This window comes from Dipodomys merriami, unplaced genomic scaffold (genome assembly GCF_024711535.1).
Source record: "Dipodomys merriami isolate MVZ:Mamm:240054 unplaced genomic scaffold, mDipMer1.0.p SCAF_3, whole genome shotgun sequence".
Taxonomy (NCBI): Eukaryota; Metazoa; Chordata; class Mammalia; order Rodentia; family Heteromyidae; genus Dipodomys; species Dipodomys merriami.
In genome coordinates, this window is record NW_027204492.1 from 19,379,598 (window position 1) to 19,407,047 (window position 27,450).

General features: G+C 44.4%; 1 protein-coding gene across 1 annotated transcript; it reads right to left on the bottom strand.

Annotated features, from left to right (window-relative positions):
- Nucleotides 1–7,220: 7,220 nt before the first annotated feature.
- Nucleotides 7,221–25,627, bottom strand: Sash3 (SAM and SH3 domain containing 3). Its single transcript, XM_070039749.1, has 8 exons — nucleotides 25,351–25,627; nucleotides 16,994–17,089; nucleotides 16,458–16,604; nucleotides 14,667–14,808; nucleotides 13,302–13,450; nucleotides 12,945–13,154; nucleotides 12,676–12,826; nucleotides 7,221–12,128 (listed from the first exon to the last, which is right to left on the bottom strand). The coding sequence occupies exons 1-8, from the start codon at nucleotides 25,405–25,407 to the stop codon at nucleotides 11,938–11,940; spliced, it is 1,143 nt and encodes a 380-aa protein (XP_069895850.1). The 5' UTR covers nucleotides 25,408–25,627; the 3' UTR covers nucleotides 7,221–11,937.
- Nucleotides 25,628–27,450: the final 1,823 nt, after the last annotated feature.

Genomic DNA, 27,450 nt, shown 5'->3' on the forward strand with positions numbered 1-27,450 from the left:
GTACCTGTGTTTTTCTCTTTCTAAGCCAGGGTCCTGTCTGGATGATTTACGGGGGTTGGGGGTGGGGCGCGGGTGTAAACCAGAACTTTTAATCTATTTGAAGGTGATTAAACTGTGTCTAATGCAAATTGCCTGCCTCCTCCTTCCCCTTCCATTTCAAGAACCACCACGGGGTTGTGAATGTGTTTGTGTGTTGGGTGGGGGGTGGGGGTTGGAAGGGGTTGCTTGTTACTATCCATACTTCCATTTTCCAGGGTACCTTTGGGTTGGAGAGATAGCTCTCAAACTTTCCATTGATCTGTAACATATTCTGGGCCGAAGTTTATCTTATTCTCGACTATGAAGAAAGAACTTTGAAGCAATATACAGTGTGAACAAGATCAGGTGGTAGAGAGATTATAATTGTTTAGGAAAAGTTCTTAGGTTGATGGACACTGTTAATTGCAAATAAATCTTGATTATTAAAAAAGGCTCACTAGGTCCTCACCTTGGAAATACTTCATTAGTGATCTTTACAAGTGATAGTATATATTTATTTTCAAATGGTCTGTTATCAAGACTCCTTACCAACTTCTTACTCTTCCCAGTTAATTGGAATTGGTGAAATTTGGCTGCTCCCAAACTTTCTCTTGTGTCTTCCGGTTTTCTTTGTAGTAGAATTTGAGTTTAGCATGAGGGGGGAAGGGGGAGGGAGGGAGGGAGACAGGGAAGAAAGGAGAAAGAGAGAGAGAAAGAGAGAGGGGGGAGGGAGTATTGGAAGAGAAACTGGGAGATTGACTCAGATTCATCTCCTGTCTGCTTCTCTTTCTCATTCTATTTCTGCCTCTGTCACTTTTGTTCTCTGAGTTATATTTTAGCTCATAATAAGACCAAGCCTGGAGACTGTGGAAGTTACTTGTTTTTTCAGTCAACCTGTCACTCATGTTGAACCCCTTTCGAGTTGCCAGTCCATTCTGTCTGAGTCCATTTCTCCTGGACCAGGATGGCATTCTCTCCTCCCTCTATTTACCTCAGCTACTCGTTTGCTGTCCTTTAGACCAGTCAGAAGAGCTTTCTCTTTCTGATGGGAAGGATCAAAATGGAAACTTCTTATTTCTAATGCAAAATGATATTGTTAAATTTCTGCTTTATTCTTTGCTCTCTTTTACTTCATAATTCTTGGTATTTCAAGACCTTGGCCTTAAGATCTACCCCATTCATCCCATATACCCTAGTCTGAGCTCTAATCAGAGGAGAGGTTGAAGGAATGATCTTTCCCCAGGGAAAAAGGTCATATATTGTTTGATCTTTTCAATGGCTGCCACTCTCTCCAACTCTCCCCTTCCTCCCCATTCCTCATGTTTCCTATGTACCCACCCCACTTCCCCAGGCCAGGATAGTTGGCCCAGATCCAAAACTTCTGGGAGTGGTTGGAATTTATGTTCTTTTGACTCTGGGGTCCTCCTGGCCCTAGCTAAGGTCATCATCTCCCCCTTTGCATTTTCCCCAGGAGAGGGGTGGGGTTAGATGTGCGTTCTATTTCTATAGCAGCTAAATTTCATTTTTCTGTTCTGACCATCCTGCCTTTACCCCTAAGACCCCTTTTCCTACTGACCAAATCTCTTTACCTTGTTGGGAAAAAGTATTTTGTTTTTAAATCTATTTTCTGACTTAATGCAATTTAATATGTAAATCTCTGCACTTTTGTGTGAGCCTACAAATGTGTATGTGTTGGAGTTTTTTCACTCTCTGGTATTTCTTAATAAAGAAATCTTTCTTTCGGGGGGAAGCCAATTAATGAAGGAGACTTGAATGGTTCTAGAAATACAGGGCTGTCTGTTTCTTTGTGCTTCTGCCTCATTTCTTATGCCTAGTGTGAATGGTCGGGCCCCTTCTCTACCTTTTGACCCCCTTCATTTGAGAGAGCTCAGTGTAGTGGGCCAGAGAAGAGGGACCTGTCCTCTATCTGGTTCTACTCTGGAACCATTTGGATTGGCTCAAGTGGTGACCTGGCATTTTTCTCCCATGGCTAGCCTGACCCTGTTCTATCTCAGGTCATTTCCTGCTCCTGAAGGGGAAGCCAAGTTAAGGAAAGTCACCAAGGGATCAGTACATTTTTAAAAATAATTTATTTTCATTTGGTGCTACTAAAGAAGAGCCACAATTCCAATAATGCAAAAAGCATTTGCATCACTTTTGAGAATACATTCTAGGAATCTCTTGTAGCTTTTAGGTGATAGATTTTAGCAATAGCTTCAAGGACTCAAGCTCTGACTATCTTCAGTTTTAAAGGATGCAAGCCCAACACACACACACAAAATGGTGGATTTCATGTTTTGGATAAATATGAAAGAATGGGAAGCATAAATCTGTATCTGTAAAATTTTCAGATGTCCTATACAACATGAATATAGGTGAAAAAATTGGTAAAATTTAGCCTGGCCTAGATTTTCATAAACACAATGATCTTATAATATTACTGTATACTGGGTTTTGAGGAATGCAACAGCTGTGTAAATTGGGGAATTCACTGAATTCTTCATAACTTTGGAAAATCATGCCACTTGCCAGCATTCATGGATATATAAGTTGCCAATACAACCTGCCTATGTAAGTCTGTTTTTAGTGATTGCATCTAACTGATTCTATAGATAGGTGGAAGCCTGCCATACTTTATTATAGGTTTTATTATATTTCCTAGGTATTTGTATATTGAAATACATGTTATCTTAAATAATTTTCTTTTTGTTTTCCCCTATGGTACAATTAGTATAATTGGCCCTCCACATCTGTAGGTTCTATATCCACAAATTTAACTTGCCTTAGTGTGGAAGATATTTTTTTTGTTGGCCCTGGGATGAATTCAAGGCTTGGATGCTGTCCCTGAGCTTCTTTTTGTTCAAGGCTAGCATTCTACCACTTCAACTACAGCTCCATACCCAAGGAAATATTTTTCTTAATCACATGTATAAGTTCAGCACTGGTGGCTCACACCTGTAATCCTAACTACTGAGATCTGAGGATTGCAGTTCAAAGCCAGCCTGGACAGAAAAGTCCCTGTGAGATTCTTATTTCCAATAAACCACTCAAAAACCAGAAGTATACTGTGTTTCAAGTGGTAGAGCTCTAGCCTTGACCACAAAGAGGCTCAGGGACAGCACCCAGGCCCTGAGTTCAAGCCCCACAACCAACCAAAGAAAATTTCAAGTATAGGTGTTCATTGGTAGCTACTCAGCAGAGTGAGATTTGAGGATCTGTTTGAAGCCAGACTGGGCAGGAAAGTTCCAAAGATTCTTATCTGCAATTAACCACCAAAAAGTTAAAAGAAGAGCTATGGCTCAAGTCGTAGCCTTGAGTGAAAAAGCTAAGAGAGAGCTTGAGGCCCTGAGTACAAGACCCAATATTGGCACCCTAAAAATTTCATCTGTACTAAATATATACATTTTTTTCATCATTTTTAAACCATACAGTGTATAAACCATTCACCTAGGATTTACATTGAATTATATATTATAATTATTGGAGAAATGATTTAAACTACATAGGAGGGTATGCATATTACTCCATGCAAATACTGTATCATTTTACATAAAGAACTTGGTATCAGCAGATATCAGTATTCTTGAGAAGGAATGGGGAACAGTGGAACCAATCCCCCATGGATAATGCAAGATGATTGTATATCATTGCTGTTCTTGAAAGTATAAGTAGATTTAATTCTGAAGTTCATTTCAGGGTGGCAAATGGTGCATAAGAAAATATTATGTAGCAAGGGAACATTGGGATTGCTAGAGTTGAGAACCACTGGACCAAATTACCTCAGAGGTTCTTTTCTATTTTGAAGTATCTGAAAAGCTTAGAGGGAAAAAAAGAACATTTTTCTCTCCATTTACATCTTTGGTGTGCTTTAAATTAAGAACAAACCAAGACATATACTGGTGCTGGTGGTGCACACCTGTAATCTTAGCTACTCAAGAGGCTGAGATCTGAGGATTGCAGTTTGAAGCCAGCCCAGGCAAGAAAGTCCATGAGACTCTCATCTCCAATAAACTACCCAGGAAAAGCCTGAAGTGGTGCTGTGGCTCAAATGGCAGAGCACTAGCTTTAAGCAAAGGAAGCTCAGGGACAGTTGCCCAGGCCCAGACTTCAAGCCTCATGACCGGCAAAAAACAAAAATATAACTTACTGCTGAGTGTCTGTGGCTCATATCCATAATCCTAGCTACTCAGGAGGCTGATATCTAAGGATCAAAGTTGGAAGTAAGCCTGGGCAGAAAAGTCCATTTCCAGTTAACCAGCAAAAAGCCAGGCTGGAGTTGTGGCTCAAGTGGTAGAGTGACAACTATGACCAAGGAAACTGAACAAGTGCAAGCCAGGAGTTGAAGTTCTGTTATCAGCAAAAAAAGAGACCTAAAACCAAATCCCAAATATATTTCATTGTTAAAAACTATTAAAGTATAGGAAAGTAAGGGGATTAAAAAACATCACCCATAATATTATCACCAAGAAATAATAACTAGTTTGTTTCCATATCTTAGAGTTTCTATATATATGATATCATTTATCATATATATGCACATAAGCATTGCTGCTTTGTGTTTCCTCAGTTATTCTTGTTTTCTACACATGTATATGTTTAAACATAGCAAGAATTCAATTACAAGTATAGTTTTTAAAATCTCATTTTAACAGCATTTTCCATATCATCAGAAACTATTTGAAAATACTTAATGATTCTATAACATAAACAAAACCCCTTCCCCCTAGAGTCAGACATTTAGAAGTTTCCAGTTTTTATTATAAATAGTGTTGTGGTGAACTTCCTTATATATGAGCATATCTTGTGATTACATCTTTAGAATATATTCCTAGAAGTGGAAGGGAGTCAAAGGGAATGCTTTTTTAAAGACTCTTGATGGGCTGGGAATGTGGCTTAGTGGTAAAGTGCTTGCCTAGCGTGTATGAAGCCCTGGGTTTGATTTCTTAGTACCACCACATAAACAGAAAAAGCTGGAAGTAGTACTATGGCTCAAGTTGTAGAATGCTAGCCTTGAGCAAAAGCAGTTCAGGGACTGTGCCAAAGCCCTAAGTTCAAGCCCCAGGACTGGCAATAAATAAATAAACAAATAAAAAAGACTCTTGATAAGGTCAATTGCCTTACAGAAAGCCTGTTCAGCTTGTTCTGCTGCAGTTTATCAGAAAGCCTGCCTCAATCCATCTTATTTAAGCATTGATACAGTAATTTAATAGTTGTAAACTTGTAGCTCAGTGTAGTGTAGTCTGTTTCATTGGTGAGCTTGCACATTTTGCCTCTTCTCTGTCACACACACACACACACACACACACACACACACACACACATTGCCATTTGTATTTCTTTAAACTGTCCAAGTCCTTTTCTTTTAATATTAAATGTTTTTAAAACCAATTAATGCATGAGAACATAGAATTCACACTTTACCATTGACTAAGACATGGGAGCACCCTTGATTTAGAAGTCATTTTAGAATTCTGGATTGTTGAGTAGAATTACCTTCTTGACATCCATGCCCCTTTGCTTTCTTTAAGCCCCTTTTCCCACCACCATCTTTGCTGCCAGTTATTGCCCATCTATTTGGCCCAGCGATTTGGCTTTACCGACTTGGTATTTTGTGCCCAAATAAGAGATAACGATGATTATTTGTAAGAACATATAATCTCTGTTGAAAAACAGGGCCAAAAGGAGCATATTAATCATAGTTGACATATTGATACCTATTGATGTAGTCCATACTGCTTGCTGGTCCTCTCTTATTTTCTTTCCTTCCTTCCCTCCCTGTTTCTCTCCCCCTCCCTGCTTCCCTTGCTACTCTCCCTCTACTCCTTTCCAAAAGAAGTACAATGACTTGCCCATGTCCACATAAGGAGTTACTCTTCAAGCCAAAATTGAAATCAAGCGTACACAGACTTAGAGTCCAGAGTTCCAACATAAGCTACTGCTTCTCTGCTAAGCAGATATAGACAGAAAGGGAAATCTGAATAATTGCAAATGTCATTTGAGTGAAATTAGTCTCTCATTTATTTAACATTCAATAAATCCTTACTGGATACTGACTACACTCACACTAGAGTTAACATTAGGAGAAATTGTTGCTGACCTCATTGCCTTTTAAGTTCATTGAGAAACAATGACTTTAGGATTGTTTGCCATTTTGGATTAACAGTGCTGGTGAGCTGTCCATTTTAGGTATACAGAGGGTTGACATAGGGGTGGTTATTGAGTTTTATTTTAAACTTAAATCTCTTCAATCTTTCTCTAGACCCCTGCACTTAGGTTGAACTGATGGTGGGATTTCTTTAGCACTGAAAGTCAGGAAGTTGCCTTGCCAGGTTCCCACAGTCAAATTGGCTGTCCCTTTGTGAGGACCATTGCCCAGGGGCTCTTTCTGCCTTTCTGACGCTATCCCTGGCAGGTCCCAGAGGCAATGGTATACAAATGCTATATTGGTCACTGTGAAGTTATAGGAAAAGGTGAAGCCTACATATCAAGTACTATAGAATTCCATTTATTAAGGTCCTTCCTGGAGGAGGAGTCTTGGCTGGGTCTAGAGGGGAGGCAGTTCCTTCCCACTTGATTGTGTTGTTGGCTGAATAAGATGTGGCCACCTTTTGTGTTAGAAGTGAAGGTGGTTTCTATTGTGAAGGAGAGCTGAGGGAGCTACTTCTTTTCCCAGCTTGGAAACCTCATACCTCAGCCTGAATTTCCTGACTGGTGCATGGGGCAGGGGTGGGGGTGGGGGAAGGGAGATGTTGGGCCCTGCTGTAACTATGGTGATCAGTATGCTTTTTTCCCTTAGAAAAAACTTTGGAGCTTTTGTTTCAATACCCTTGGCCTCCAATGGGCCATGTGCAGCCTCCACTTCTGTGAAAAGCCTGTGTGGGGAGCTCAATGAGTGAGAAATTGAAAGGCAACCGGCAGTGCCATGTATCAGACCACATTGCCATAGAGGCTGAAGGTGGTTGGAGAGAGTGTGTGGAGGAGTTTAGGGAGCTGGTTGGAACCTGTCTGAGGTGGTATTAGGTAGGATTATTGAAAGGATCCATCACATCCATGCCAGGGGACCATACAGAGGCAGGCAGGCACAGGAGAAAGATTATTACAAGGTTTATTACAGGAGCCATATTTCCCCCAGAGAGAGAGCACATGGCAGCCTCCACTACCTAGGTAGCAGCAGGGTCTGAGGGAGTAGGAAGTGAGGTAGATGGGAGCTCAGGTGGGTCTGGGTGGAGAGAGGGAGGAGCCAGCTGTATGGCAGGAACTCCAGGGCTGGGAGGAGCTCAGGTCTGGGTGGAGCTGAGGACCAAAGGTGGAGATAATACTAACAGTTATGAGACATAATAGCCAGTAACTGAAAGGGAAGAAGGTTCAGCAGGCAAGTATCAGTGCCCTAAGCTGCCTGCCCTGATGGGAGGAGAAGGGGAAGATGGCTCATTGTGAACTGGACTTGAACTTTGTGGTCTTGAGTCTGGCCTCCCCTGAAGGTGCAAGAGAGTTGCCCAATGGAAGTCTTGTGCTCAGGAATGATCCTTCAACTACAAACTGAGAAGATTTATGGCTGGCCTGAATTCTTTAGGAGGATTTTCTATTACTAGACTCTCTAAGCACAAGATCTGCCATCCTCAGTCAATCCTTGAAGCCCAATACCTCCTGGGAGCCTAATAAGCTTGATTCTGCGCCACAGAAGAATCTGCAGATATGAACGTAAATGGCCTCTGTACCCAGTTTTGAGCTCAGTACCCTGAAGATTATAGAAAGGTCAAATAACTACCATCTACCGCCATTGTCAGAAACTCAATGTGTTATTTACTTCTCAATGATCCCAACTGGTATTACTAGACCACTATTCTAATTTTACAGAAAATAAACACATATGCATATAATTTACCTGATATCATGCAACCAATAAGTGGCAGAGCTAGGTATTTTTGTACATTTTGTTTAATTTTTGAAAATTAAAATGCTTATTTTTCCTTTGAAATTCAAAAAAACCAAGAATGTAAAAAGTGAACAGTGGAACCTTAGTTCACCTCCTAGTTCATCTCTCACAAGACCATTGCCTATAGCCATTTGGTGCTGATTTTTCCAGTCTTTATTCTGAATGTTTTCATTTTTTTTGCATTAAAAGCAGAAACATCCTAGAAATAATTTTAAATACTTGCTTTTCTCCTTGATAGAATAGAAGCTTCTTTTACCACAAAATGTCTATGTATTGTTTACATAATTTTAAACTTCAGAGTAAAAGAAATCAAGATTTCACCATACCATTAAAATAGTTTTCTATAACATGATTTATGGTTACATGGCAAATCAATTTACCATTAATGTACCTATTTCTCCTTTTGAGTTGTTTTAAAGTATTTGCTATTATAGAGAGAGCTGTTGTGAATATCCTTGTCCATGTATTTGTGTGTCTTTGTATGTCTCTGTAGGGAAAAACTTGGAAGAGGAAAGGAAGAATCAAAGATTCAGATTGAGCCGGGCACTGGTGGCTCACGCCTGTAATCCTAGCTACTCAGGAGGCTGAGATCTGAGGATCGCGGTTCAAAGCCAGCCCGGGCAAGAGAGACCATGAGACTCCTATCTCCAATAAATCACCAGAAAACCGGAAGTGGCGCTGTAGCTCAAGTGGTAGAGCGCTCGACTTGAGCTGAAGAGCTGAGGGACAGCGCCCAGGCCCAGAGTTCAAGCCCCACGACCGACAAAAAAAAAAAAAAAAAAGATTCAGATTGTCCTCTGAAGTGCCCATAGCCAAAGCCTTTTGAGAAGCAATGAAGTATAGGAGTTAAGTACCTGGGCTTGGGAATCAGGCTTTCCTCTGGCTCTGTGGTTTCCTAGTCACCCTCTTCAACTTTTCTGAGCTTCAGTTTCCTCCTCTGCAAGTTGGGATGATGATACCTAACTCAGAAGGACACTGATAATGTATGTGCTGATAAAGTGCTCAGTCCTGGGTTCACTGAAGTCAGCAATTATTCAGTCCCCTTGGGGGATTTAAAGCTATTAGGGCTCTTGTTTCTTGGGTGAGGATAATGCTCAAAGAAGATGACCTGGAACTAGGGTGGCCTTGTCCTCATTCTTGTAGCAGCTGCCATTCCAGTCTGCTCTCCCAAGTGCAGTTAATGCTGCAGAAACAGAAAGGAAGCCAGGAACCTCCCAGAAGATGGCATAATCATACTGGGCATTTAATGGGGCCCAGCAGGGGCCCTATTTTTTCAGAGACAAAGCCTTGCTGGTCTCAATTCTCCCCCTCTTTCACTCTGAACAACCCCAGGCAGGCCCTTCTTTGCAAGGGGGAAAATTCTTCCAGGTTCTTATTAAAATGAATGGTTATACCAGGCACTGGTGGCACATGCCTATAATTCTAGTTACTCAGGAAGCTGACCTCTGAGGATTGCGGTTCAAAGACGGCCTGGGCAGGAAAGTCCATAAGACTTTCATCTCCAATAAACTACTAAGAAAAAGCCAGAAGTGGACTACCCTTGAGAAAAAGAAGCTCAGAGACAGCACTCAGGCCCTGAGTTCAAGTACCAGGACCAACTCACACATACACACACACACACACACACACACACACACACACACACACACACAAGATGGTTATGGGATAAGGAAAATAGGTGTCTTACTGTGTGCTCTCAGACCTCTGTGAAGCCTGTGGTCATGAGAGCCTGAACCCTCTTACCAGGAAGGCTGATTAGAGGGAAGGGCATAACTACCTAGGGCATTGGGTAGAGCTTTAGGTCTATAGAGTCAAGGGCATAATTGGGGAAGGAAAAGATGGCCCTAAGAGGACAGTGGAAGGATATTTTGCTGAGGCTATCTTTGAAGGAGACCCATTTGCTCCTCTTCCCAACTCTCTCATTAAGAAAAAAAGCTAGAACCAAGCATTGGTGGCTCATGCTTGTCATCCTAGCTACTCAGGAGACTTAGATCTAAGGACTGCAGGGTTTTTTTTTTTTTTTGGTCGGTCATGGAGCTGGGCCTGGGTGCTGTCCCTCAGGTCTTCAGCTCAAGGCGAGTGCTCTAGCTCTACCACTTGAGCCACAGCACCACTTCCAGTTTTCTGAGTGGCTTATTAGAGATAAGAGTCTCACAGACTTTCCTGCCTGGGCTGGCTTTGAACTGCAATCCCTTACTAGCTACGATTACAGGAGTGGGCTACCATTACCCGGCTCTGAGACTCTTATCTCCAATTAACCACTCAAAAACCAGAAGTGGAGTTGTGGACCAAGTGATAGAGCACTAGCCTTGAGCCAAGAAAAGCTCAGAGACAGCACCCAGGCCCAGAGTTAAAGCCCTGTGACCAACTAAATTAATTAAACAGAGACATTTAGTTGTTCCTATATTTATTGCTATCAACAAGTCCCCCTCCACCCCTTCATATTTACATCCAACTCCTTCTCCAAAGCTAGCTTTTACTGAAGTTCATGATAGTAGGCCAGCAAGCATGGTTACATCTAGTAATCCTAGATATAGTAGGCAGTGTTTGTCCTGCACAAGGGGAGAGCTCTCAGAATGAGTGAGGGCACAGACTGCTACTGGGATAAACGGAGGCCCCACCAACAGGTACTCTTCCCACGTTCTATAGTTTATCATCACCAGAACTTTTAGCAAAGCAATGTTGAGGGTAGCGGACTCTCATTATCAAACACAGTCCTTTCTTTGCTTGTGAGGGTCCATACAAATGGCCAAGGTTATACCCATATCTGCATTTGGCTTCTAAGGGCCAGTTGTGTCTTTAGAAGCAAGATGTGACCACCTGCCATCCATCACCTGGGAAAACTCATTTGAGGAGGATAAGAACAGAAGGGAGGCATATATTGAGTGAGGTATGGATAATTCTTTAAGCTGGGAGAAGTTGGGGCTCCACTTGAGCTCATACTTTCATGAGAAGCTATAAAATAGATGAACAGAGCTGGGTGCTGGTGGCTCATACCTGTAATCCTAGCTATGCAAGAGACTGCAATCTGAGGAACATGGGTTGAAGTCAGGCCAGGCAGGAAAGTCTGTGAGACTCTTTATCTCTAATAAACTACTCAGAAAAAGCTGGAGGTGGAGCTATGGGTCAAGTGCTACAGCCCTAGCCTTGAATGAAAAATGAAGCTCAGGGACAGGGCTCAGGCCCTGAGTTCTAGCTCCAGGACCAGCAAAACAAAAACAGCAACAACAAAAAAGATGAACAGAAGTCATTTCATTTGCAACCCAAGGCCCCACCAGGCTCCTCAATAAATTCCACTGGTGTCGCAGGCTGAAAGTAGCAAAAGGGTAGACACTTAAAGATGCAGAGCTGACAAGGCTCTTGATGGCCATTCATTTTAACCCCAGCCTGTCCTAAGGTCAGAAGTCCAAGGGATAGCCACTTGGGTCAAGTCTCAGAGTGATACAGTGGCCCAAACCTCTAAGAAGTTAAGGAAGACACTGGAAATGGTAGCTGTAACTTTCTTCAGACCTTTTGGGACTCTGGATTCACCTATATCTAAAAAGTGTCCTACAAAATGGGCAGCTTCCCTAGGGGTTTGAGAATGACCTGAAACACTGACTCGGCACCCTTTGTAGGAGCAGTACAGCAGCAGAGTGGGAATGAGAAGGGTTTGGGGGTCTTGGTGACAAGGGACATGAGAAAATCTCTTGGTATTCCACTTGGTGTGGCCAGAGCCTGGGAGTGGATGGTCCTAGGAGGGGGCTGTGCTGTCAGTTGCTGGTGGAAGGAGGGGTTGGGCAGGTGGGATGTGCCTTTAGACAACACCTTACCCACTTCAGCTGAGCCTGTAGGGCTCTGGCCAGGCTATTGACCATAAGCCCTGCTGGGAAAGAAGGATCAGGCTTTCCACCAGTCTTCTGGTCCAGGCCATTATAGGAGACTGGATCAATCCTTGTGGCCTCTGTAGCTCAGGCCCAGCCCTAGCCCATGCCTTCTTCATGTCAAGGTGCTCCAGCCAGGGAAAGGCCATGTAGTTGCTCTTCAGTGCTGGCCAGCTCTGCTTCATCTCGCCCGCTCTCTGAGCCTTCGAAGCAGCCTGAGTCACGCGGGATGTCCACCTTGGGATCTGATACTGTGTGTACCACTGGCTCCTGGCTGTTCTCGGTTCCCTCTTCTGCCTCCTCACTGCCAGCTGCCAAGGATGAGAAGAAAAGATAGAATGTGGGGCCTTGATCCTAATTTGGGAGGTCAGGAAGCCCTGGGATGTCTCTTAGAGGCAGTGATGGTGGAAATCTCATGTATACAGTCAGGTTTCCCCTAGCCTCCTCTACCACCTCTTCCTCTCCTCTCTACACTTCCAGCTAAAAAGCAGATAGGAGTTATTTCCAGGCCCACAAGATCCAAATTTTCTAGTTCTGAAGTGGAACCAGGCAACCAGGGCTTGAATCTTGGCTCTGTTACCCAGATTTGACATTTTATATAAATGTTTTCCCTTCTCCAACCTTAGTCTCCCCTTTGAACCAAAAAGGGATGGGGCCCAATCACCTCTACAACTTCTTCCCCTATCTCTTCCCCCCACCAAATTTCCTGACATTCAAATTCAAGTGCAGAGACTGCCTCTCTACTGCGGAGGGGCTCTGGGGCAGAGTGTGTATGCAAGATATAGGGCCAGGGCAAGCCTTTGCCCCCTGGAATGCCAACAGGCCTCAATGCCCATCTTTTCTCCTGAAGCCACTCACTGTCATAGTCCAGTAGTAGCTCTGCAGCTGTGAGCAGCTTAGCCCGGTGCTGTGGGTCCATGATATTTAGCTCATTGAGGTGTGTTTCCCGCAGCTCTTTGAAGTCCTCCAGTGTCTGGTAGCCATTGAGCAGCAAGGTGGATGTGTGCTCCTGGGGACAAAGGCAAGCCACCAACTGTTTATAAGCCATCCCTGTCTAGAACTTTCCCCCTACATGTAGCAGTAGCCTTAGGCCCCCAACGCAGGAGCAAGTGGGCCTAAAGTCAAACCTCCAGGCCAATGCGCTCCAGCAGTTCATGCAGTGTCTTCGGCTTGGGCCTTTTGCCCTTGCTCTGGCGGCGGCTGGTGCGGGCAGGCCCCACGGTCTCCTCAGGCAGCACATCCACATAGATGAACTTGAAAGAACCCAGCTTGCCATTCAGCAGGCCCAGCCATGTGCCCACAGGCGGTTTTTCTATGATCTGGATCACATCTCCTTTCTGTTTGTGGAGGAGAGGAGAAGAGGGTAGGGAAGAGAGGGGTAGGGTCCTGTGGCTTCTGCTGATGTTCTGCTACCCTGGCTCAGTCTAGCCTTCTTTATGGCTTCAGCCTTCCAGATTTTGGGGGGGCCTGGACGCCAACCTTACCTGCAGTTTCAGTGAATCGTGGTCATAGGGGCTGGGAGTGAAGTCAGTGTGTACTCGTGCCCGACCACAGAAGGGCCCTGTGTACTGAGGGGCTGGTGGTTCCTCCACGAAGCTGCCAGAGCTTGGACTGGGGCTACAAAGTTCACTACCTGCAGGAGATAGGGTAGGGAGTGGAGCAGTCTTAGCTTTGTCCTAAGACACCGGGGGAAGTCCAAGCCTAACAGGTGCTTTCCTTGGAAATGCCTAGATCCAGGCTGGAGAAAAACACTCTGGCAAGCCTCACAGTGCAGCAGCTAGGGAAGGGGGAAGGGGGAGTCAACCCATCCCTTTGGACACCTGGAGAAGGTGAACTTCACCTCTGGGGTCGCAGCTAATGAAAACTTCATAATAGGAAGAGAAATTATTCACAGATCAAAGTATGAGCAAGCTGGAACCCTAGAAGGTTCATATCCCCAATGACCAGATGAGGAAATTGGAGTACAGATGGGCCGAGTGACTTATGCAAGGCCTTTTACTCTGCTGAAACTTGGCAGCACTAACCCCATAGACTTTACATTTCTTCACTCCCATTCCAGTGCTCCTTCTACTCAGGAAAGTCACACTTTGCATTAATATTTTTACTTTCTCTACTTAGTAAGACTCAAGATTTAGTTACACTATCTCACAGAAACCCAGACATACTCTTTCTCCCTGGGAAGGGCAGAGTGATGTGCATCTTAAGTGGATTTTTGTTGGGGACACAGAAGTGTCTGTAGACCCAGACAAAGAGGAAAATTTGGAATGGGCCTGAAGGTCAAGAAAAGCAGTACTTCAGGGCTCCCTCCCAGAGCCCACGGCCCCTCGTCCAGGCTGGGAAGCTCATCAAGTTTTTATCCCCACAGAGCCAGCTGTTAAACAGCACACTACTGAAAATGCTAAGTGGTGCCTTAAGCCACCAAACCAAAGTCTGGGGCCAAGATATCTCCTTATAGCTGGACAGCCTATGTTCCTATACCAGTCTAGGATATCAGAGGCCCAGAGAGCTATAGTCTCTGCCTCTCCCTGCAAGGGTGAGAACAGGCTGTTCCAACACAGCAATGATATTCTTCCCCTGTGGGCCCCTCCAAGGCCTGAAGACAGCTAGTGAAAACTCCTCTATGGCAGACCTGAGTCACTTTGGACAAGTCACTTAACTCCTCTCAGTTTCCCTATCAATGAAGTGGGGACGATAATATAATTCTATGAGATTGTTATGATAGTTCAATGTGAAGGTTGGGAAAGTTCCAGCACGCAGTCAATAAACATTCATTTTTCTTATCATCCCACTGACACTGCTCTAACCTTTTCTCTAGATGTGGCAAGTACTCTTCTACCTGCTCTACTCACCTGTTGATGCCTGGCGAATGAGCACTGGGAGGTCATGCTCTTCCTGCTCGGAAAAGGCCAAGGCCATCTTCTCATGTCCAGGGCTTTCCAGGCCAAAGTCTGGAGATGTTGGGGAGGCTGAGCCCTCCTCCAGTGTGTCTCCCTGCAAAGAGGTGGGTAGAAGTCTTGAGCAGCCTCACTGGGGGACAGATAAGCCAGGCCCAAGTGCAGAGGAACTCTGTCACCTCTGCCTTAGTTTTGTTTTTTTTATTTTTAGGTCTGAGACCAAGGCTCAAGTGGCTTTTACTCATTGGCTAGCTCTTTACCAATTGAGCCATGCCTCCAACCCCTATCCTGCCTATGTTGCAGAATGAGTCTCACTAGTGACAAGTGAATGGGGTTTTTCAGCTTCTAGTGCCAATGTACATGAAGAAATTATGCTATTATACACACAGAAAAGGCCATGGTGGCAGAGCTTGGACTCAGAGTTATTGCTATGGCCTAGTCGAACACAGTGGTGTTAAAGAACAACTTACTGTGTCCTCCTGTGTGCCAGACCTCACTATTTCCTTGAATAAAACTCTTGAAGACAAGAAGAATGGTTGGCCTGAGTTAAGAGATGAAGAGTAAGCTTACCAAGGCTCATGAGAATCCATGACCAAGTTGTTCCATAGCTCCTCCCACCTCACTGCATTTCAATGGGATGATGTTTAATAGCTGGCTCTCTAGGAATAAAGGCCCCAAAGCTTTGCCAATTTTTGTGTTATAAATACTCCTCATCATGATCACTGGGTTAAACTAGCAGTTGAGGTGGTAGAAGAGATTAAGACATTTCTGCTGCGCAGATACCATAGACACAAATATTCTCAATATAGGTATGTTATAGCCCCTGTTTGCAATGGAATTTATTTCAACATCACTATGTATAACTTGATTTTTAGTGATGGTTGTATTCAACAACTAGCTTGCAAGATTTCTGACAATTTAACCAGCTGCTCTCTCAAGCTGGTCGTTAATTCCAGCATATTACTTCTCAGGGCTTCCAGCCCCACAGCCCCACAGCTGTCCATGGGGCTGAGGCCAGCCTTCTTGATTTTCTTTACATTCTTCAACTAAACAATGGTTTGACTTACAATCATGTGTCTTGCTGATGGTGTGAAAGCAATAGAATTTGAATCTTTGCCCAGGCTTGCACTATGCAGTTTGGTCCTGTCTGGTGATGCCAGGCAACAGAAGCAAACTACAGTTCCTCATTAGCCACAAAATCATGAAGGGAAACAACTGATCTACAGGGTGCTGTGCTGCCAAAATCTGATGTTCAGTAGGCAGGTATAGTCAATGTATTTTTAGCATGGGATAGTCTCCACTTATGATGGCTTTACCAGGACATAAATCTATGGAAAATTGAGCAACATTTGCATTTTTTCTTCTATATCCTCCTGGAATCAGACTTTCCCATTCCAGGAGCTAGTTCCAAGCAAAACTTTGAGGTGACTGGATTTGCCTCAGGTGATCTCATCTCCCTTTCAGTTTTCCCTCCCCCAAAGGCTTGCCTTTGCACAAAGCTTTAGCCACCCAGACTTTCAGCCCTCCTCAACCCCCATTCCTTCCCCAACCTGTTTCTGTTCCTATCAATACTTCTTGGCTGCTGTATTTATGGCTGCTGGTACCCTTCTTTCCTATGTGACCTTTCTGCTGGCACTGAACAGGGTTTTCATGCCTAAGTAGTGGCTGTTCAGGTGCTCATTGTCACCCCGTGCTTGAGTGGCTTCCTTAGCCCCTGGTCCCTATTCTTTTGGGCCCCAGACTCACCATCTCCTCTGACAGGGCCTTCACCATCATCTTGCCCATCTTCCTGTTCATAGTACGGGAAATCACTGCCCTCCACTTCTTCCCCAGCTTTTTGCCACTCTTTGCGGAATCCTCTGGAGTAGGGGCACCTGAGTCATCTTCCGGAATCTATGATAAAAAAAAGAGAAGATCCAGAACCACTGGAGACCCTGCTTGGTCAAAGGACTTGGAATATGAAGAAGCTTTGGGGTCTCTGAAGATGGTAAAGGGGATGGGACTGAAAGGCCCCCATTCCCTTCCTCGTTAGCTCCAACCTTCTCCTTAGCCCTATTAATTTATCATGAATCTGCTAATTAATCTGTTAATTAATTTATAATCAAAAGAATGTAAATGAGTGTCCAGAAGTTTGGTGCATGGGAAAATTGGGGTCTTCTGTGTTAAAGGGGGCTTTGCCTCCTCCTCAATCCTAATATCTCCTTTCCCCTCTCCTTTCTCCCACCCCCCACATCTTATCCCAGAACCCACAGCCTGATCCCCCAGGAGGCACCGAAACTCACATTATCATCCAGATTAAATTCTTTCTCGCTCACCACGGGGGAGCTGGGTTTGGATTTGGCAAAATCCTTGAAGCTGCTGGAGCGCTGAAGAGAGAGCTGGAATAAACAGAGTGTCTCAATCAGTGGTGTTAAAATGGCTGCCGTAGGACTGATCAGTGCACGCCAGGGCAGGGCAGAGCCACATGTGTCCTGAGGGCCCCAGAGCTAATGAGGCGAAGTGTCAAGATGTACTTGGAACTACATGGTTTCATCTTGTTCTTGGCCCTATCGCTGACCACATACCGAGCTCCATACTGCAGAACCCAAGACCTCAGACTAAGTCCAAATTTTCACCAGTGCCTGAAATTTGGTCCCACATTCTTGTGTGAAAGATTGAATGAGTCAGAGCAAATATATGCTCTTGCATATATTAGAACTTCACCATAAGTTAACAGAACAATTTCCTCCGGAACCCAGTGGCTCTGGCCTTCATGCCCTGGACCTGCACTGAGCCTGTTCTGTACTTATCACAATAGGGGCAGACATAATGCAGCTGGATGAACTTTTGTCCCAGGAAGAGTGAAACAATCCTGCCAGAAGCTAGCAAGACCTGGGATTATACCTTCTGGAAAACTACAGTAGAGGTTTACTCAGAGAAAGTACCTACAGATTTGGAACACAAATTATTGCAGCTAATTTAAATAAACAAAGCTGCCATTTTCTCTTTATTCATCTCAGCTTAACCTCATCACTGATGGAATGAGCTAGCAACTGTTCACATTGGCTGTTGTTTAGGCTTTCAAGAATGACATGTTTGTGTTGATGAGACTGCTTGCAGGAAATGAGTTTTCTTAACTGTATATGCATGAGCATATGAAGATAACAGCCAGAAACCAGGGCAAGGCACGAAACAGAGCAGGCCATAGACACAAGAAGTTGAGGCTGAGCTTGTATCAAGATAAACACTCAATACTAGAAGATACACACAGGAACTAGGGTTCACAGATGGCCAGACAGATAGAGTAGGATAGACTGCAGACACCCAAGATAAGACCATGAGGAACTGAAGCCCCAAACCCACACAAAGCCAAAAGTTTCGCATCCTCTTTCCTACTAAATGAGGTGTGTGTCTAGTGGTGGACCCACTGAGTAGGGGCAGTATCACCTGTCCCTCAGCACATGTACAATTGATCCTAACTTTTGTGGACTGTAGTAGAGCACACAGTATTCCTTTTGGGTCTTGATCAAAGCTCAGTCAGGATTTGATGGTCAAGGGTCACACATTCCTAGAGGTAGTTGACCAGAAACTAGGTCACTAAAGAAAGGGTTGTGAATGGGTATAGAGAGGGGTAAGTATGACCATGGGTTGACTGCCGTGGTTCCCATGCATCTCCTCCATCCTCCTGCCTTAATTTTTTTCCCTTCCTATTATTGTTTCCATCTTTTCTCCCTTTCTTTCCCATCTTCTACATCTTCCATTCATTTCCTCCTCTTGTATGCTAGGATGCAGCTGCCTGGATAACTTCCTCTTCTTATTGCATGGAAAAGAAGGAACAGAGAGAGGGTGGGCACCAGGCTGGCGTGGGCCCAAGGAGGGCAGGCAAGGCCACTATTTATAGGGCGATGGGGCCTATTATAGTCTTCCCTCCACTACTCTTTAGCCATGTCTGCAGACTAGGAGGCTGAGAGTCGCCCCTGGAGCCCCTGGGACTGGGGAGGCTGGAAAGCAAGCAGAAGGGCAGGAGTGGGTCCGGAAGCAGGCTTTGTTAGGGAAGAGTAAGCTCATGGCTTGGTTGCTTTCTAATCGTAATTCTTTCCCTGGGCCTTTTCCTGTCATTAATCTGCAGTCTAGGGGCTGGGAGGAGGGGCCTTTGGCTCTCCAGCCCTGTGTAAGGGCCCCTCTATCCCAGCTTTAGGCCAAAGCAAGTGCCACAACCCAAAAAGGCCACAGAGGTGGTGCTAGGGCTTGAGTCCAGTGCAACTCCCTAGCCAAGGATGATGGAAAAGATTATCACAGGTTTTTGACCAATGGAAAGGGCCAGTCAGGGTTGTCTTTTTCCGGGCCCATCTCCAATCTTAGAGGCAGAGCCAAACACTGTAACTACCTTTCATTGACCCTGGGGTGCTTACACTCAGGGCTAGATTGAAATCCTTGAGCTCATTTTGGTTTTCTGCATATTCTGTCTTTGGTGGGGAGTACTCACTGGGAGTCATGCAAGTGTGTGATCAAGTATCATGTACTGTTGACCTTTTCAAGTCTAAGGGGAATACATGGCCTTGTGGAAAGCTACATTTCTGGCATTAGACACTTCCAAGTTCAACTGTGGGATATGTGACCTTGGGAGACTTATTCAACTTTCTAGAAGCCCAGTTTTCTCATTTGGTTCTATTACTGCCCAGCTGCATAAGTTACTTAATGTTTCTCACATGCTGTTTTCTTATCAATAAAAAGGAAGACCAAAGCATCTACCTCATTGGGCTGTTGAAAGTGAAATGAATGAACACACACAGAGTGCTAAGAGCATCACATGACACCACAGTCCCTCACTCAGTGCTAGTTTATGCTATGCCTTCTGTGTGATCCACCTCCAATACACTGGAGATTAAAACCAGGGCCTCACAGTGACCCAGATCCACACTCATACCCTGGGAATTTCTCCCTCTGAAAAATTCTACCTGCTCTCTGTCACCCATGGTTTCTTTCCTCCTACAAATTCCAATTTCACTGGAAGCAACTCAAATGCTCATTAATGGTAGGATGAGTAAATCAATTGTGGCAGAGTCATACAGTAGAACAATACCAGTCAGTGAGACAGTGCAATTATCCCAACAATATGGATGGATGTCATCAATACACTATTGAGAAAAAGACACCAGCCCACAAAGTATATGTGATATGCTTCCACCTACACCAAGTTCAAAACCAAGCAGAACAAACCTGTGCTATTCGAAAACAGGAAATTGGTTACTCTTGGAGTAGGAGAGTATATACTTACTGGCCAGGGACATGAGAGAAGCTTCAGGAAGTGTTTATTTCTTGGTCTGGGTGCTTCCTGGGTGTCCATTTTATAGAAACACACTGAGTGATACACTGATGATTCGTGCATTTATTTACATGGATGTTAAACTTCAATAAAAAAGGGTTTCCACTGCAGTTTCAAAGGTAGCATTCCACAGAAATCCTTCCCTGATCACTGCAGAGCCCCACACTGCTTTGGGTGTCATCCCCTCCTTAGTGTCTCCTGAGCCACTCTCTCAGTTCCTTCAGTGCTGTGAGTGCTGTGGATCCGTGTGTGTGTGTGTGTGTGTGTGTGTGTGTGTGTGTGTGTGTGTGTGTGTGTGTGTGTGTGTGTCTGTGTGTGTGTCTGTGTGTGTGTCTGTGTGTGTGTGTGTGTGTGTGTGAGAGAGAGAGAGAGAGAGAGAGAGAGAGAGAGAGAGAGAGAGAGAGAGAGAGAGAGAGAGAGAGAGAGAGAGAGAGACCTGCCACTGAAAAGTTAAACATCACTCATGTGACTGACACACTGCCAAGTGCTACATATATGTCAGCTTGTCCCAGGTTCGGCAGCCCTTTGTTACATCTCATCTAAGAGACTGACATGTAGAGAAATGATGGGTTCTACGCAGCTCATAGTGGAAAGAAAGTCACTCAAATCCAGATGTGACTCTGGAAGGTCATGAATGTTGGTGTGCTGGGCCACCTCAGAACTCATGCAGTTGCCCACACCCCAAAAGAGAAGTGGATTGAGTGCAGCGCTGACTGCAGGTGGAGTTTGTTTGGAGCCACCAGGAGAATTGTAGGGAGAAATGGCAGAGGAAGAGTTCAGAGGATGATGGACCAGGTACTAGAGACAGGATTTCTCCAGGTGGAGAATGCGAACTGAGGATGATTGGAGCATGGTGGAGTGCTGGGTATGCCACTGGCTGTAGTGAAAGGTACAGTACAAAAAGCTGTAGAAAGCATTTGCCAGCCATTCCAAGGAATCCTGTGGGCAGCGATGCCTACAAGCTGAATGCCTTTTATCTGAAATACTTAAGACTAAATATATTACAGATTTTAATTTTTGTAATATTTGTATACATAATTGAGATGTGTTGTGGATGGGATCCAAGTCTGAACACAAAATTCATTCAGGTTTCATGTATTCCCGATATACATAGCTTGAAAATTTTATTCTTCTTTTTTCTTTCTTTTCTTTTTCTTTCTCTTATCTCTATGTCCTTTTCTTTTCTTTCTTTTCTGTTTATTCCTTCCCTCCTTTTTTCTTTCTTCCCTTTCCTTCTTTTCTTCCTTCCTTCTTTCCTTCCTTCCTTCCTTCTCTCCTTTCCTTTCCTCGCTTTCTTTCTTCTCTTTCTTCCTTTCTTCTCTGTCTTTCTTCCTTCTCTCTGTCTTTCTTCCTTTCTTTCTTTCTTTCTTTCTTTCTTTCTTTCTTTCTTTCTTTCTTTCTTTCTTTCTTTCTTTCTTTCTTTCTTTCTTTCTTTCTTTCTTTCTGTCATGGGACTTGAACTCAGGGCCTGTGAGCTGTCCGTAAGGTTTTTGGGCTCAAGGCTAGTGCTCTACCACTTTGAGCCACAGCTCCACTTCTGGTTTTCTTGTGGTTAATTGGAGATAAGTCTCATGGACTTTCCTGCCTGGGCTGGCTTTGAACCATGATTCTTACATCTCAGCCTCTTGAGTAGCTAGAATTATATGTGTAAGCTACCAGTACCAGTTATTCCTTTCTTTCTTTAAACAGAGTCTCACAAGGTAGTCTAGCCTGACCTGGAACTCTTAATCCTCCTGTCTCAGCCTCCTGAGTACTGATATATGCACACCACCAAGCCTAGCTTTGAAGTAATTTTATACAATACTTAAGCATGCTTGCATTTTGACTGCAATGTTACATAAAGTCAAGTGTGGAATTTTCCATTTGTGGTGTCATATTGGTGCTCAAAAAGTTTCAGATTTTGGAGATTCTAGATTTCAGATTAGGGATATTCCACGTGTACTGAAATTATGAAGCATATGCTGGTGAAGTTGTCTTGATAGAGGTGTGATATAGCAAGAGAACATGGGCAAAGTAGTGTCCTAGACTGGAGAAGTTAGAGGAAAGAAAAGATTGGAAGGAGGGAGCAACTAACCACTTGAACAGAAGCCTACATTCTGTTCTATATCCCTAGTAGGAAGTCTGAGAGGGAATTGGAAAGGGACAAGTCACTTCCTGTACCCAGCACTGGTCTATGACTAAAATAAGATGAAAGGCAATACGGAATAAGTAAGAACTTGGAAGAGATGCAAGACTCTGATGAGCAACTACATGATGTGTTCTGACCTCAGGGTTGCCCTAATCCTTCATGATCTACAGTAGCTACCACATCCTCAACATTGGAGAAGTCCTACTCCTTCCTCTGCTGTGCTGGCTGGAAGATCTCTTACCCTACAGCCATCTGGATCTGTACTGAACAGCTCTCCTATTGGTGGGCTTAGTATTTTATGCTTAACAGACTTTTTTAGTAGTAGTTTGTTGTGTTGTTGTTGTTGGTGGTGGTGGTTGTTGTGGTAGTGGTGGTGGTGGTGGTGGTGGTGGTGGTGTGTGTGTGGGGGGGGGATAATGGGGATTGAACTCAGAGCCTAATGCTTGTTATGAAGTCTCTCTACTTGTTGAGCCATTCTTCAGGCCCTTTTTTCATGCTTTGGAAATCATTAGAGGGACAAGAGAGTAGTAGGAGTTTAACAAATTTTGTAGTCAATACATCCTGGCTTGTGTCCCTGCTCTACAGCTCAATAGCTGTGTGACCTTCAGAAAAACCCCATCTGAGTCTTGGGTATAAAATAGGGTGGTCACATGATCTGTTTTACCTTGCCAGGGTACGGTGAGATGTCTGAGAGCTAAGAGATGGGCACAGTACAAAGCACAGTGCTTGGCACCTGAGGAACTCTTTCTCACGGTGGCTCCTAGAGCTGTTAAGTCTTGTTTCCTCTCCTTAAGGGATGGGACCACGGCTCTTCTTTGTAGTGTGCTCTCTAGTTTGTCTATGTCAAAGCAGGCCTCACCTTGTGCTCTTGAATACATGTGAGCACTCATACTATTGTTTCAGGTGATCAGTATAACCTCGAGGTAAATCAGAAGTTATTCTCTTTTTCAGACATGAAGAAAATGAAGTCCAAAGGCAGCTAATAAATCAACGAATTGTCCAAGACCCTATACCTAAAACATGACAGACTTATAAGTCTACTTTCTTGTCCCCTGCGTGGCACAATCTCCATTTGGCAGAACTGAGAGGAGAAGCAGGGGCGAAAGAGAGACTTCCCTTGCATTTATGCTTTTGCCTCCACCATATTTTGTCAGTCTCCAGAGGAGAGGGACTTGCCCACAGCCATCACAGAAGTGGTGATGGAGCTGTCCTTCCCTTCTGGAAGCTTGGCTTATTTTTGTTTTTTGATTTTGTTGGTCTTGGGACTTGAACTCTGGGCCTGGGCGCTGTCCCTCAGCCCTTCAGGTCAAAGTGAGCACTCTACAACTTGAGCCACAGTGCCATTTCTAGTTTTCTAGTGGTTCATTGGAGATAAGGCCTCATGGGCTTTCCTGCCTAGGCTGGCTTTGAATCATAACCCTCAGGTCTCAGCCTCTTGAGTGGCGTGAGCCACCAGCACCCAGCCTATGGAGGCTTGGCTTTTCTAAGAACATTTGCACAGTTATGTGGCTTAGAGAACATGGAAGCAAGCTTGTTTTGGCTCTTGGAGACTGGCATAGACTCTGGTAGGGGTGGAGAGGAGTTTGCCTTGACTACCCTCTTCTAAAGGTCTCAGACCAGACTGTCACATAGATTTCGCTTTTCCTGGAAGAGCCATAGGTGAAATTCCAGAGGCCTACCTAACAAACACAGAATCTGGGTAATGGAAACCAAGAAAGAAGGAAGATGACATCTGATTCTCTGGGTCATTGGACACCTTCACCTGAGGTGGCACAGGGTACTAGTGTCAAAGTGTCAGCTCTTTCTCAGACTCTTTCCTCCAGCTCAGCTCCCCTGTGGTTTGGGGCCTAGCAGTGTCTGTAGAGCAGTCTCTGTTTCCTACCATCGTCATCCAGAGAACAGGGGGAAGTGGCCCCAGTCACCGCTGAGGAATGGCAGCCAATAGCAGGCTTGCTAGACCTAGTACTCTGCAAGGTTTGGGCAGAGGTGACAGGGCCCATGGGAAGATTTGTGAATCTCCCCCACCCTCACCCCGACAACTGCAACCTTACAGAAGCAGCTGGGGTGGGGACAGTACTGCCGGAAGTGGCAGCCATCCAGGACCTGAGAGATAGGGCAGGATGCACACCCCACTGCCCTGAGACTCAGTCTCAGTCACTGCCTGGGAGCTGTTCCCTTGACATAGGGGCTTCCCCCATAGAGCACCTGGTGTGAACTCCAGGGGAAATAGAGAGGACAGAATGAGGGTGTGGAGTCCCTGGACTTGGCTTGAGATTTTGGATCTGACTCCGTTCTGCTTTTTTTAGAGTGGACCTGTGGTCCCACTGGATGTGCAGGATGCACTTAGCTGATTGCCTGGGGAATCTTATCATCAAATCAATTTCAACAAGAGAAATCTACATCTGACAGAACCTCCAAGAAACCTAGATCTGGCAGAGCTTTCAGAGGTCTTCCTTCCTGGCCTTTCAAATCTGCCCCTTCCCCACCCCACGCTGATTTTCCCCTCTTTAGCTCTCTCATGCCTATTCACCATCTCACCAGCTTCATTTTTCATGCCTTACAAACAAGTTCCCCCTTCCCCGTGCTGTCAAGTCACCCTGCATCCCACACAGTTCGGTGCCCTCTTTCCTTGAGTCTGGAAATCACCTCAGACACCACCCATCTCCTTGGGAGCTAAATAGAGCTAAGCACAGTGGGCAGGGGGTGGGCCCCAGACAAAGGACAGAGGATCTGGTAATATCTTGGCTGGATAGTTTAGTGGAGCCACCCAGAGAGTGGGATGGTTCCTGAGAGGCTATGCTTGGGCAAACATGGTAGCAAAACCAAGTGTAAAGGAGTTAGAATTAAGTACAGTCTGAGGAATCAAGTTGATTGTTGCATTGTGGAATTCTCAGATTCTAGTCTGTGATCCTCACTCCGAATTTTTACTTCTTTATTCCATTGTGGTAGGATTAGCTTCTGTAGCTCCAAATTTCTAGGATTCTACCCTGTAGTTCTGTTACTCCAGAGTTTTAAAAGTCCTTTTTATATTCCAATTACTGTAGTAACATTTGGATCCTTGTCTGGTTTCCCCCTGGGAGAATGGTCCTCACCTACAGGCTCAACATATGGCCTTTTGCTCTTTTCACCTCTTAAGAATTATGGACAGGACAGGTGGAGAGCACAGAGGGGAAAGGAAGAAGTTAGCTCCCAAAGATGCTCCTCACCTTTTTCTTCTGAGTGGGCTCCTTCTCGCTGGCGTTGGAGGGCTTACGGCGCAACATGGTTCTCCAGCCAGGCAAAACTCTAGCCCTGCTCTTCTAGGTGTCAAGATGCAGAGGCTTGTTGCTCAGCCTTGCCAGCACTGTCTAGGGGGCACAGCATGGACTGAGCCTCTGGCTGCTACTCTGACTGTTGTACTGGCAGCTTGGAGGTGCAGGCCATGGACACCCGGCAGCAACAGCATACAGGAAGCCCTGCCACGTGACCTGCTCTTACGGCAATTGCAGCCCCTGCTGGCCCCTAGGGAGGAAGGAAGTCCCAGCTTCAGTCTCCAGAGATTCTGATACAGACAGCTCTTTGGCTAAACAATCACAGAAAACACCCTACCCTGTTGTTGGCCTATCAATCATCATTGATCCTGCTAGAAGTTCCTGCTCAAGCCTTATACTCACTAATCAAAATCCAGAAACAGAAGATGGACAATCTCACTGCTCCTGAGTCAGTGCCCCTGATCATTTTGTATCTTCAAGATCACTACACTACCATTACTATCACCCTGAGAGCCATCATTTCAATAGCCATCACCACTGCTACCATCACTCCTATCAAGAGCCATCACCAGAGAGCCACCACCCCCTATTACCATCAGCCCCACAGTCATCATCCCTGCAGCCATTCCCACTGCTATTGGCGCTCCTACGGCCATCACCTCGGCATTCAGCACCCAGCTATCAGCACTGCTTCTATCACCTTCTACACATTATAATCATCTGCATAATGCTCTCAGCCCTCCAACCCTCATCACTACAGTCATCACTTCTACAACCACCATGCCTCCCTGCAGCAGACACTCTAGAGACATCATTCCAGCTTCAAGAATTTACCAGATGTCTATGTGCTCATTTTGTGGATTATCTGTAGAACACTTTTTTTTTTTGCAATCCTAAATATGGGACATAAAGCCTTCTGCATGCTAAGCAAGTGCACTATCAACTCAGCTGCATTCTCTTCTCCTGTGGCAGATATTTTTTTTTGATTTAAAAATCTATTTTAATGACAGCGTAGTTATTGTGGCAGATATTTTAATAACTTCAATGACTTATTCTTACTACAAAAGCATGTGATATCCATCACATACAATTTAGCAAACACATAAAAAGAAAACATTTTTAGAATTGTCTATAGATTATGCATATATGAAAATAGAATAATGAAACCGGTTGAAATTGTTACAGGGGGAGGGGAGAATAGGGAGAGGGACAGAGGGAGGTTGTGGGGGTACATTGTATGTCACAATGAAACCTTCCTTGTACAACAACTGTGTGCTAATGATTTTTTTTAAAAAAAACGGTCATAATTTCTTCCTTTTTAGATGAGTATCCTTTTCTGTTTTAAGGATGTTACCTTTCTGTTTTGTGTGCCACTGCCATTGGGCTCTCTGTCAACTTTCTTGCTCATGATGCTCTACTGTGTGGTATACCTCCAGCCCAGCAGTTTGCTGGTTATTTGGAGACAGAATCTCAGTCTATTCTGCCTGGACTGGCTTCAACTTCAGTCCACAAGGTCTCAGCTTCCTGAGTAGCTATGATCACAGGACTGAGCCAACCACGTCTGGCTTAATCCGTTATCTTTCTGTTTACACACCTTTTTCCTTCTTATGAAGATCATACTGCACAGATAGCAGATCATTGGTTTGGGGAGGTAAGAAAGGGAGAAGAGGAGATCCTAAAGAGCACATAAAATCTTTTGAGAGTGATGGATATGTTCACAATATTGATTATAGTTATGGTTCCAAACTATACACTTTAAAATGTGAATTTTATTGAGCATTAATTATACCTCAATAAAGTAGGTTTTTAAATAAAAGCAGTTGTAAAAATAAAAACATATTTTGAAAATTCTCATTATCTACATTTCACATGGAACTCATTGATATTTTCTCATGCTATGAGATATTTTTAACTGTATTTGTTTTTTAAATTGTTATTATAAAGGTGATGTACAGGGGGGGTAGAGTTATATAAGTCAGGTAATGGGTACATTTCTTTTTGGACAATGTCATTCCTTCCCTGTCTCTCCTAGTGTTTCCCTCTTGTACCCACCCA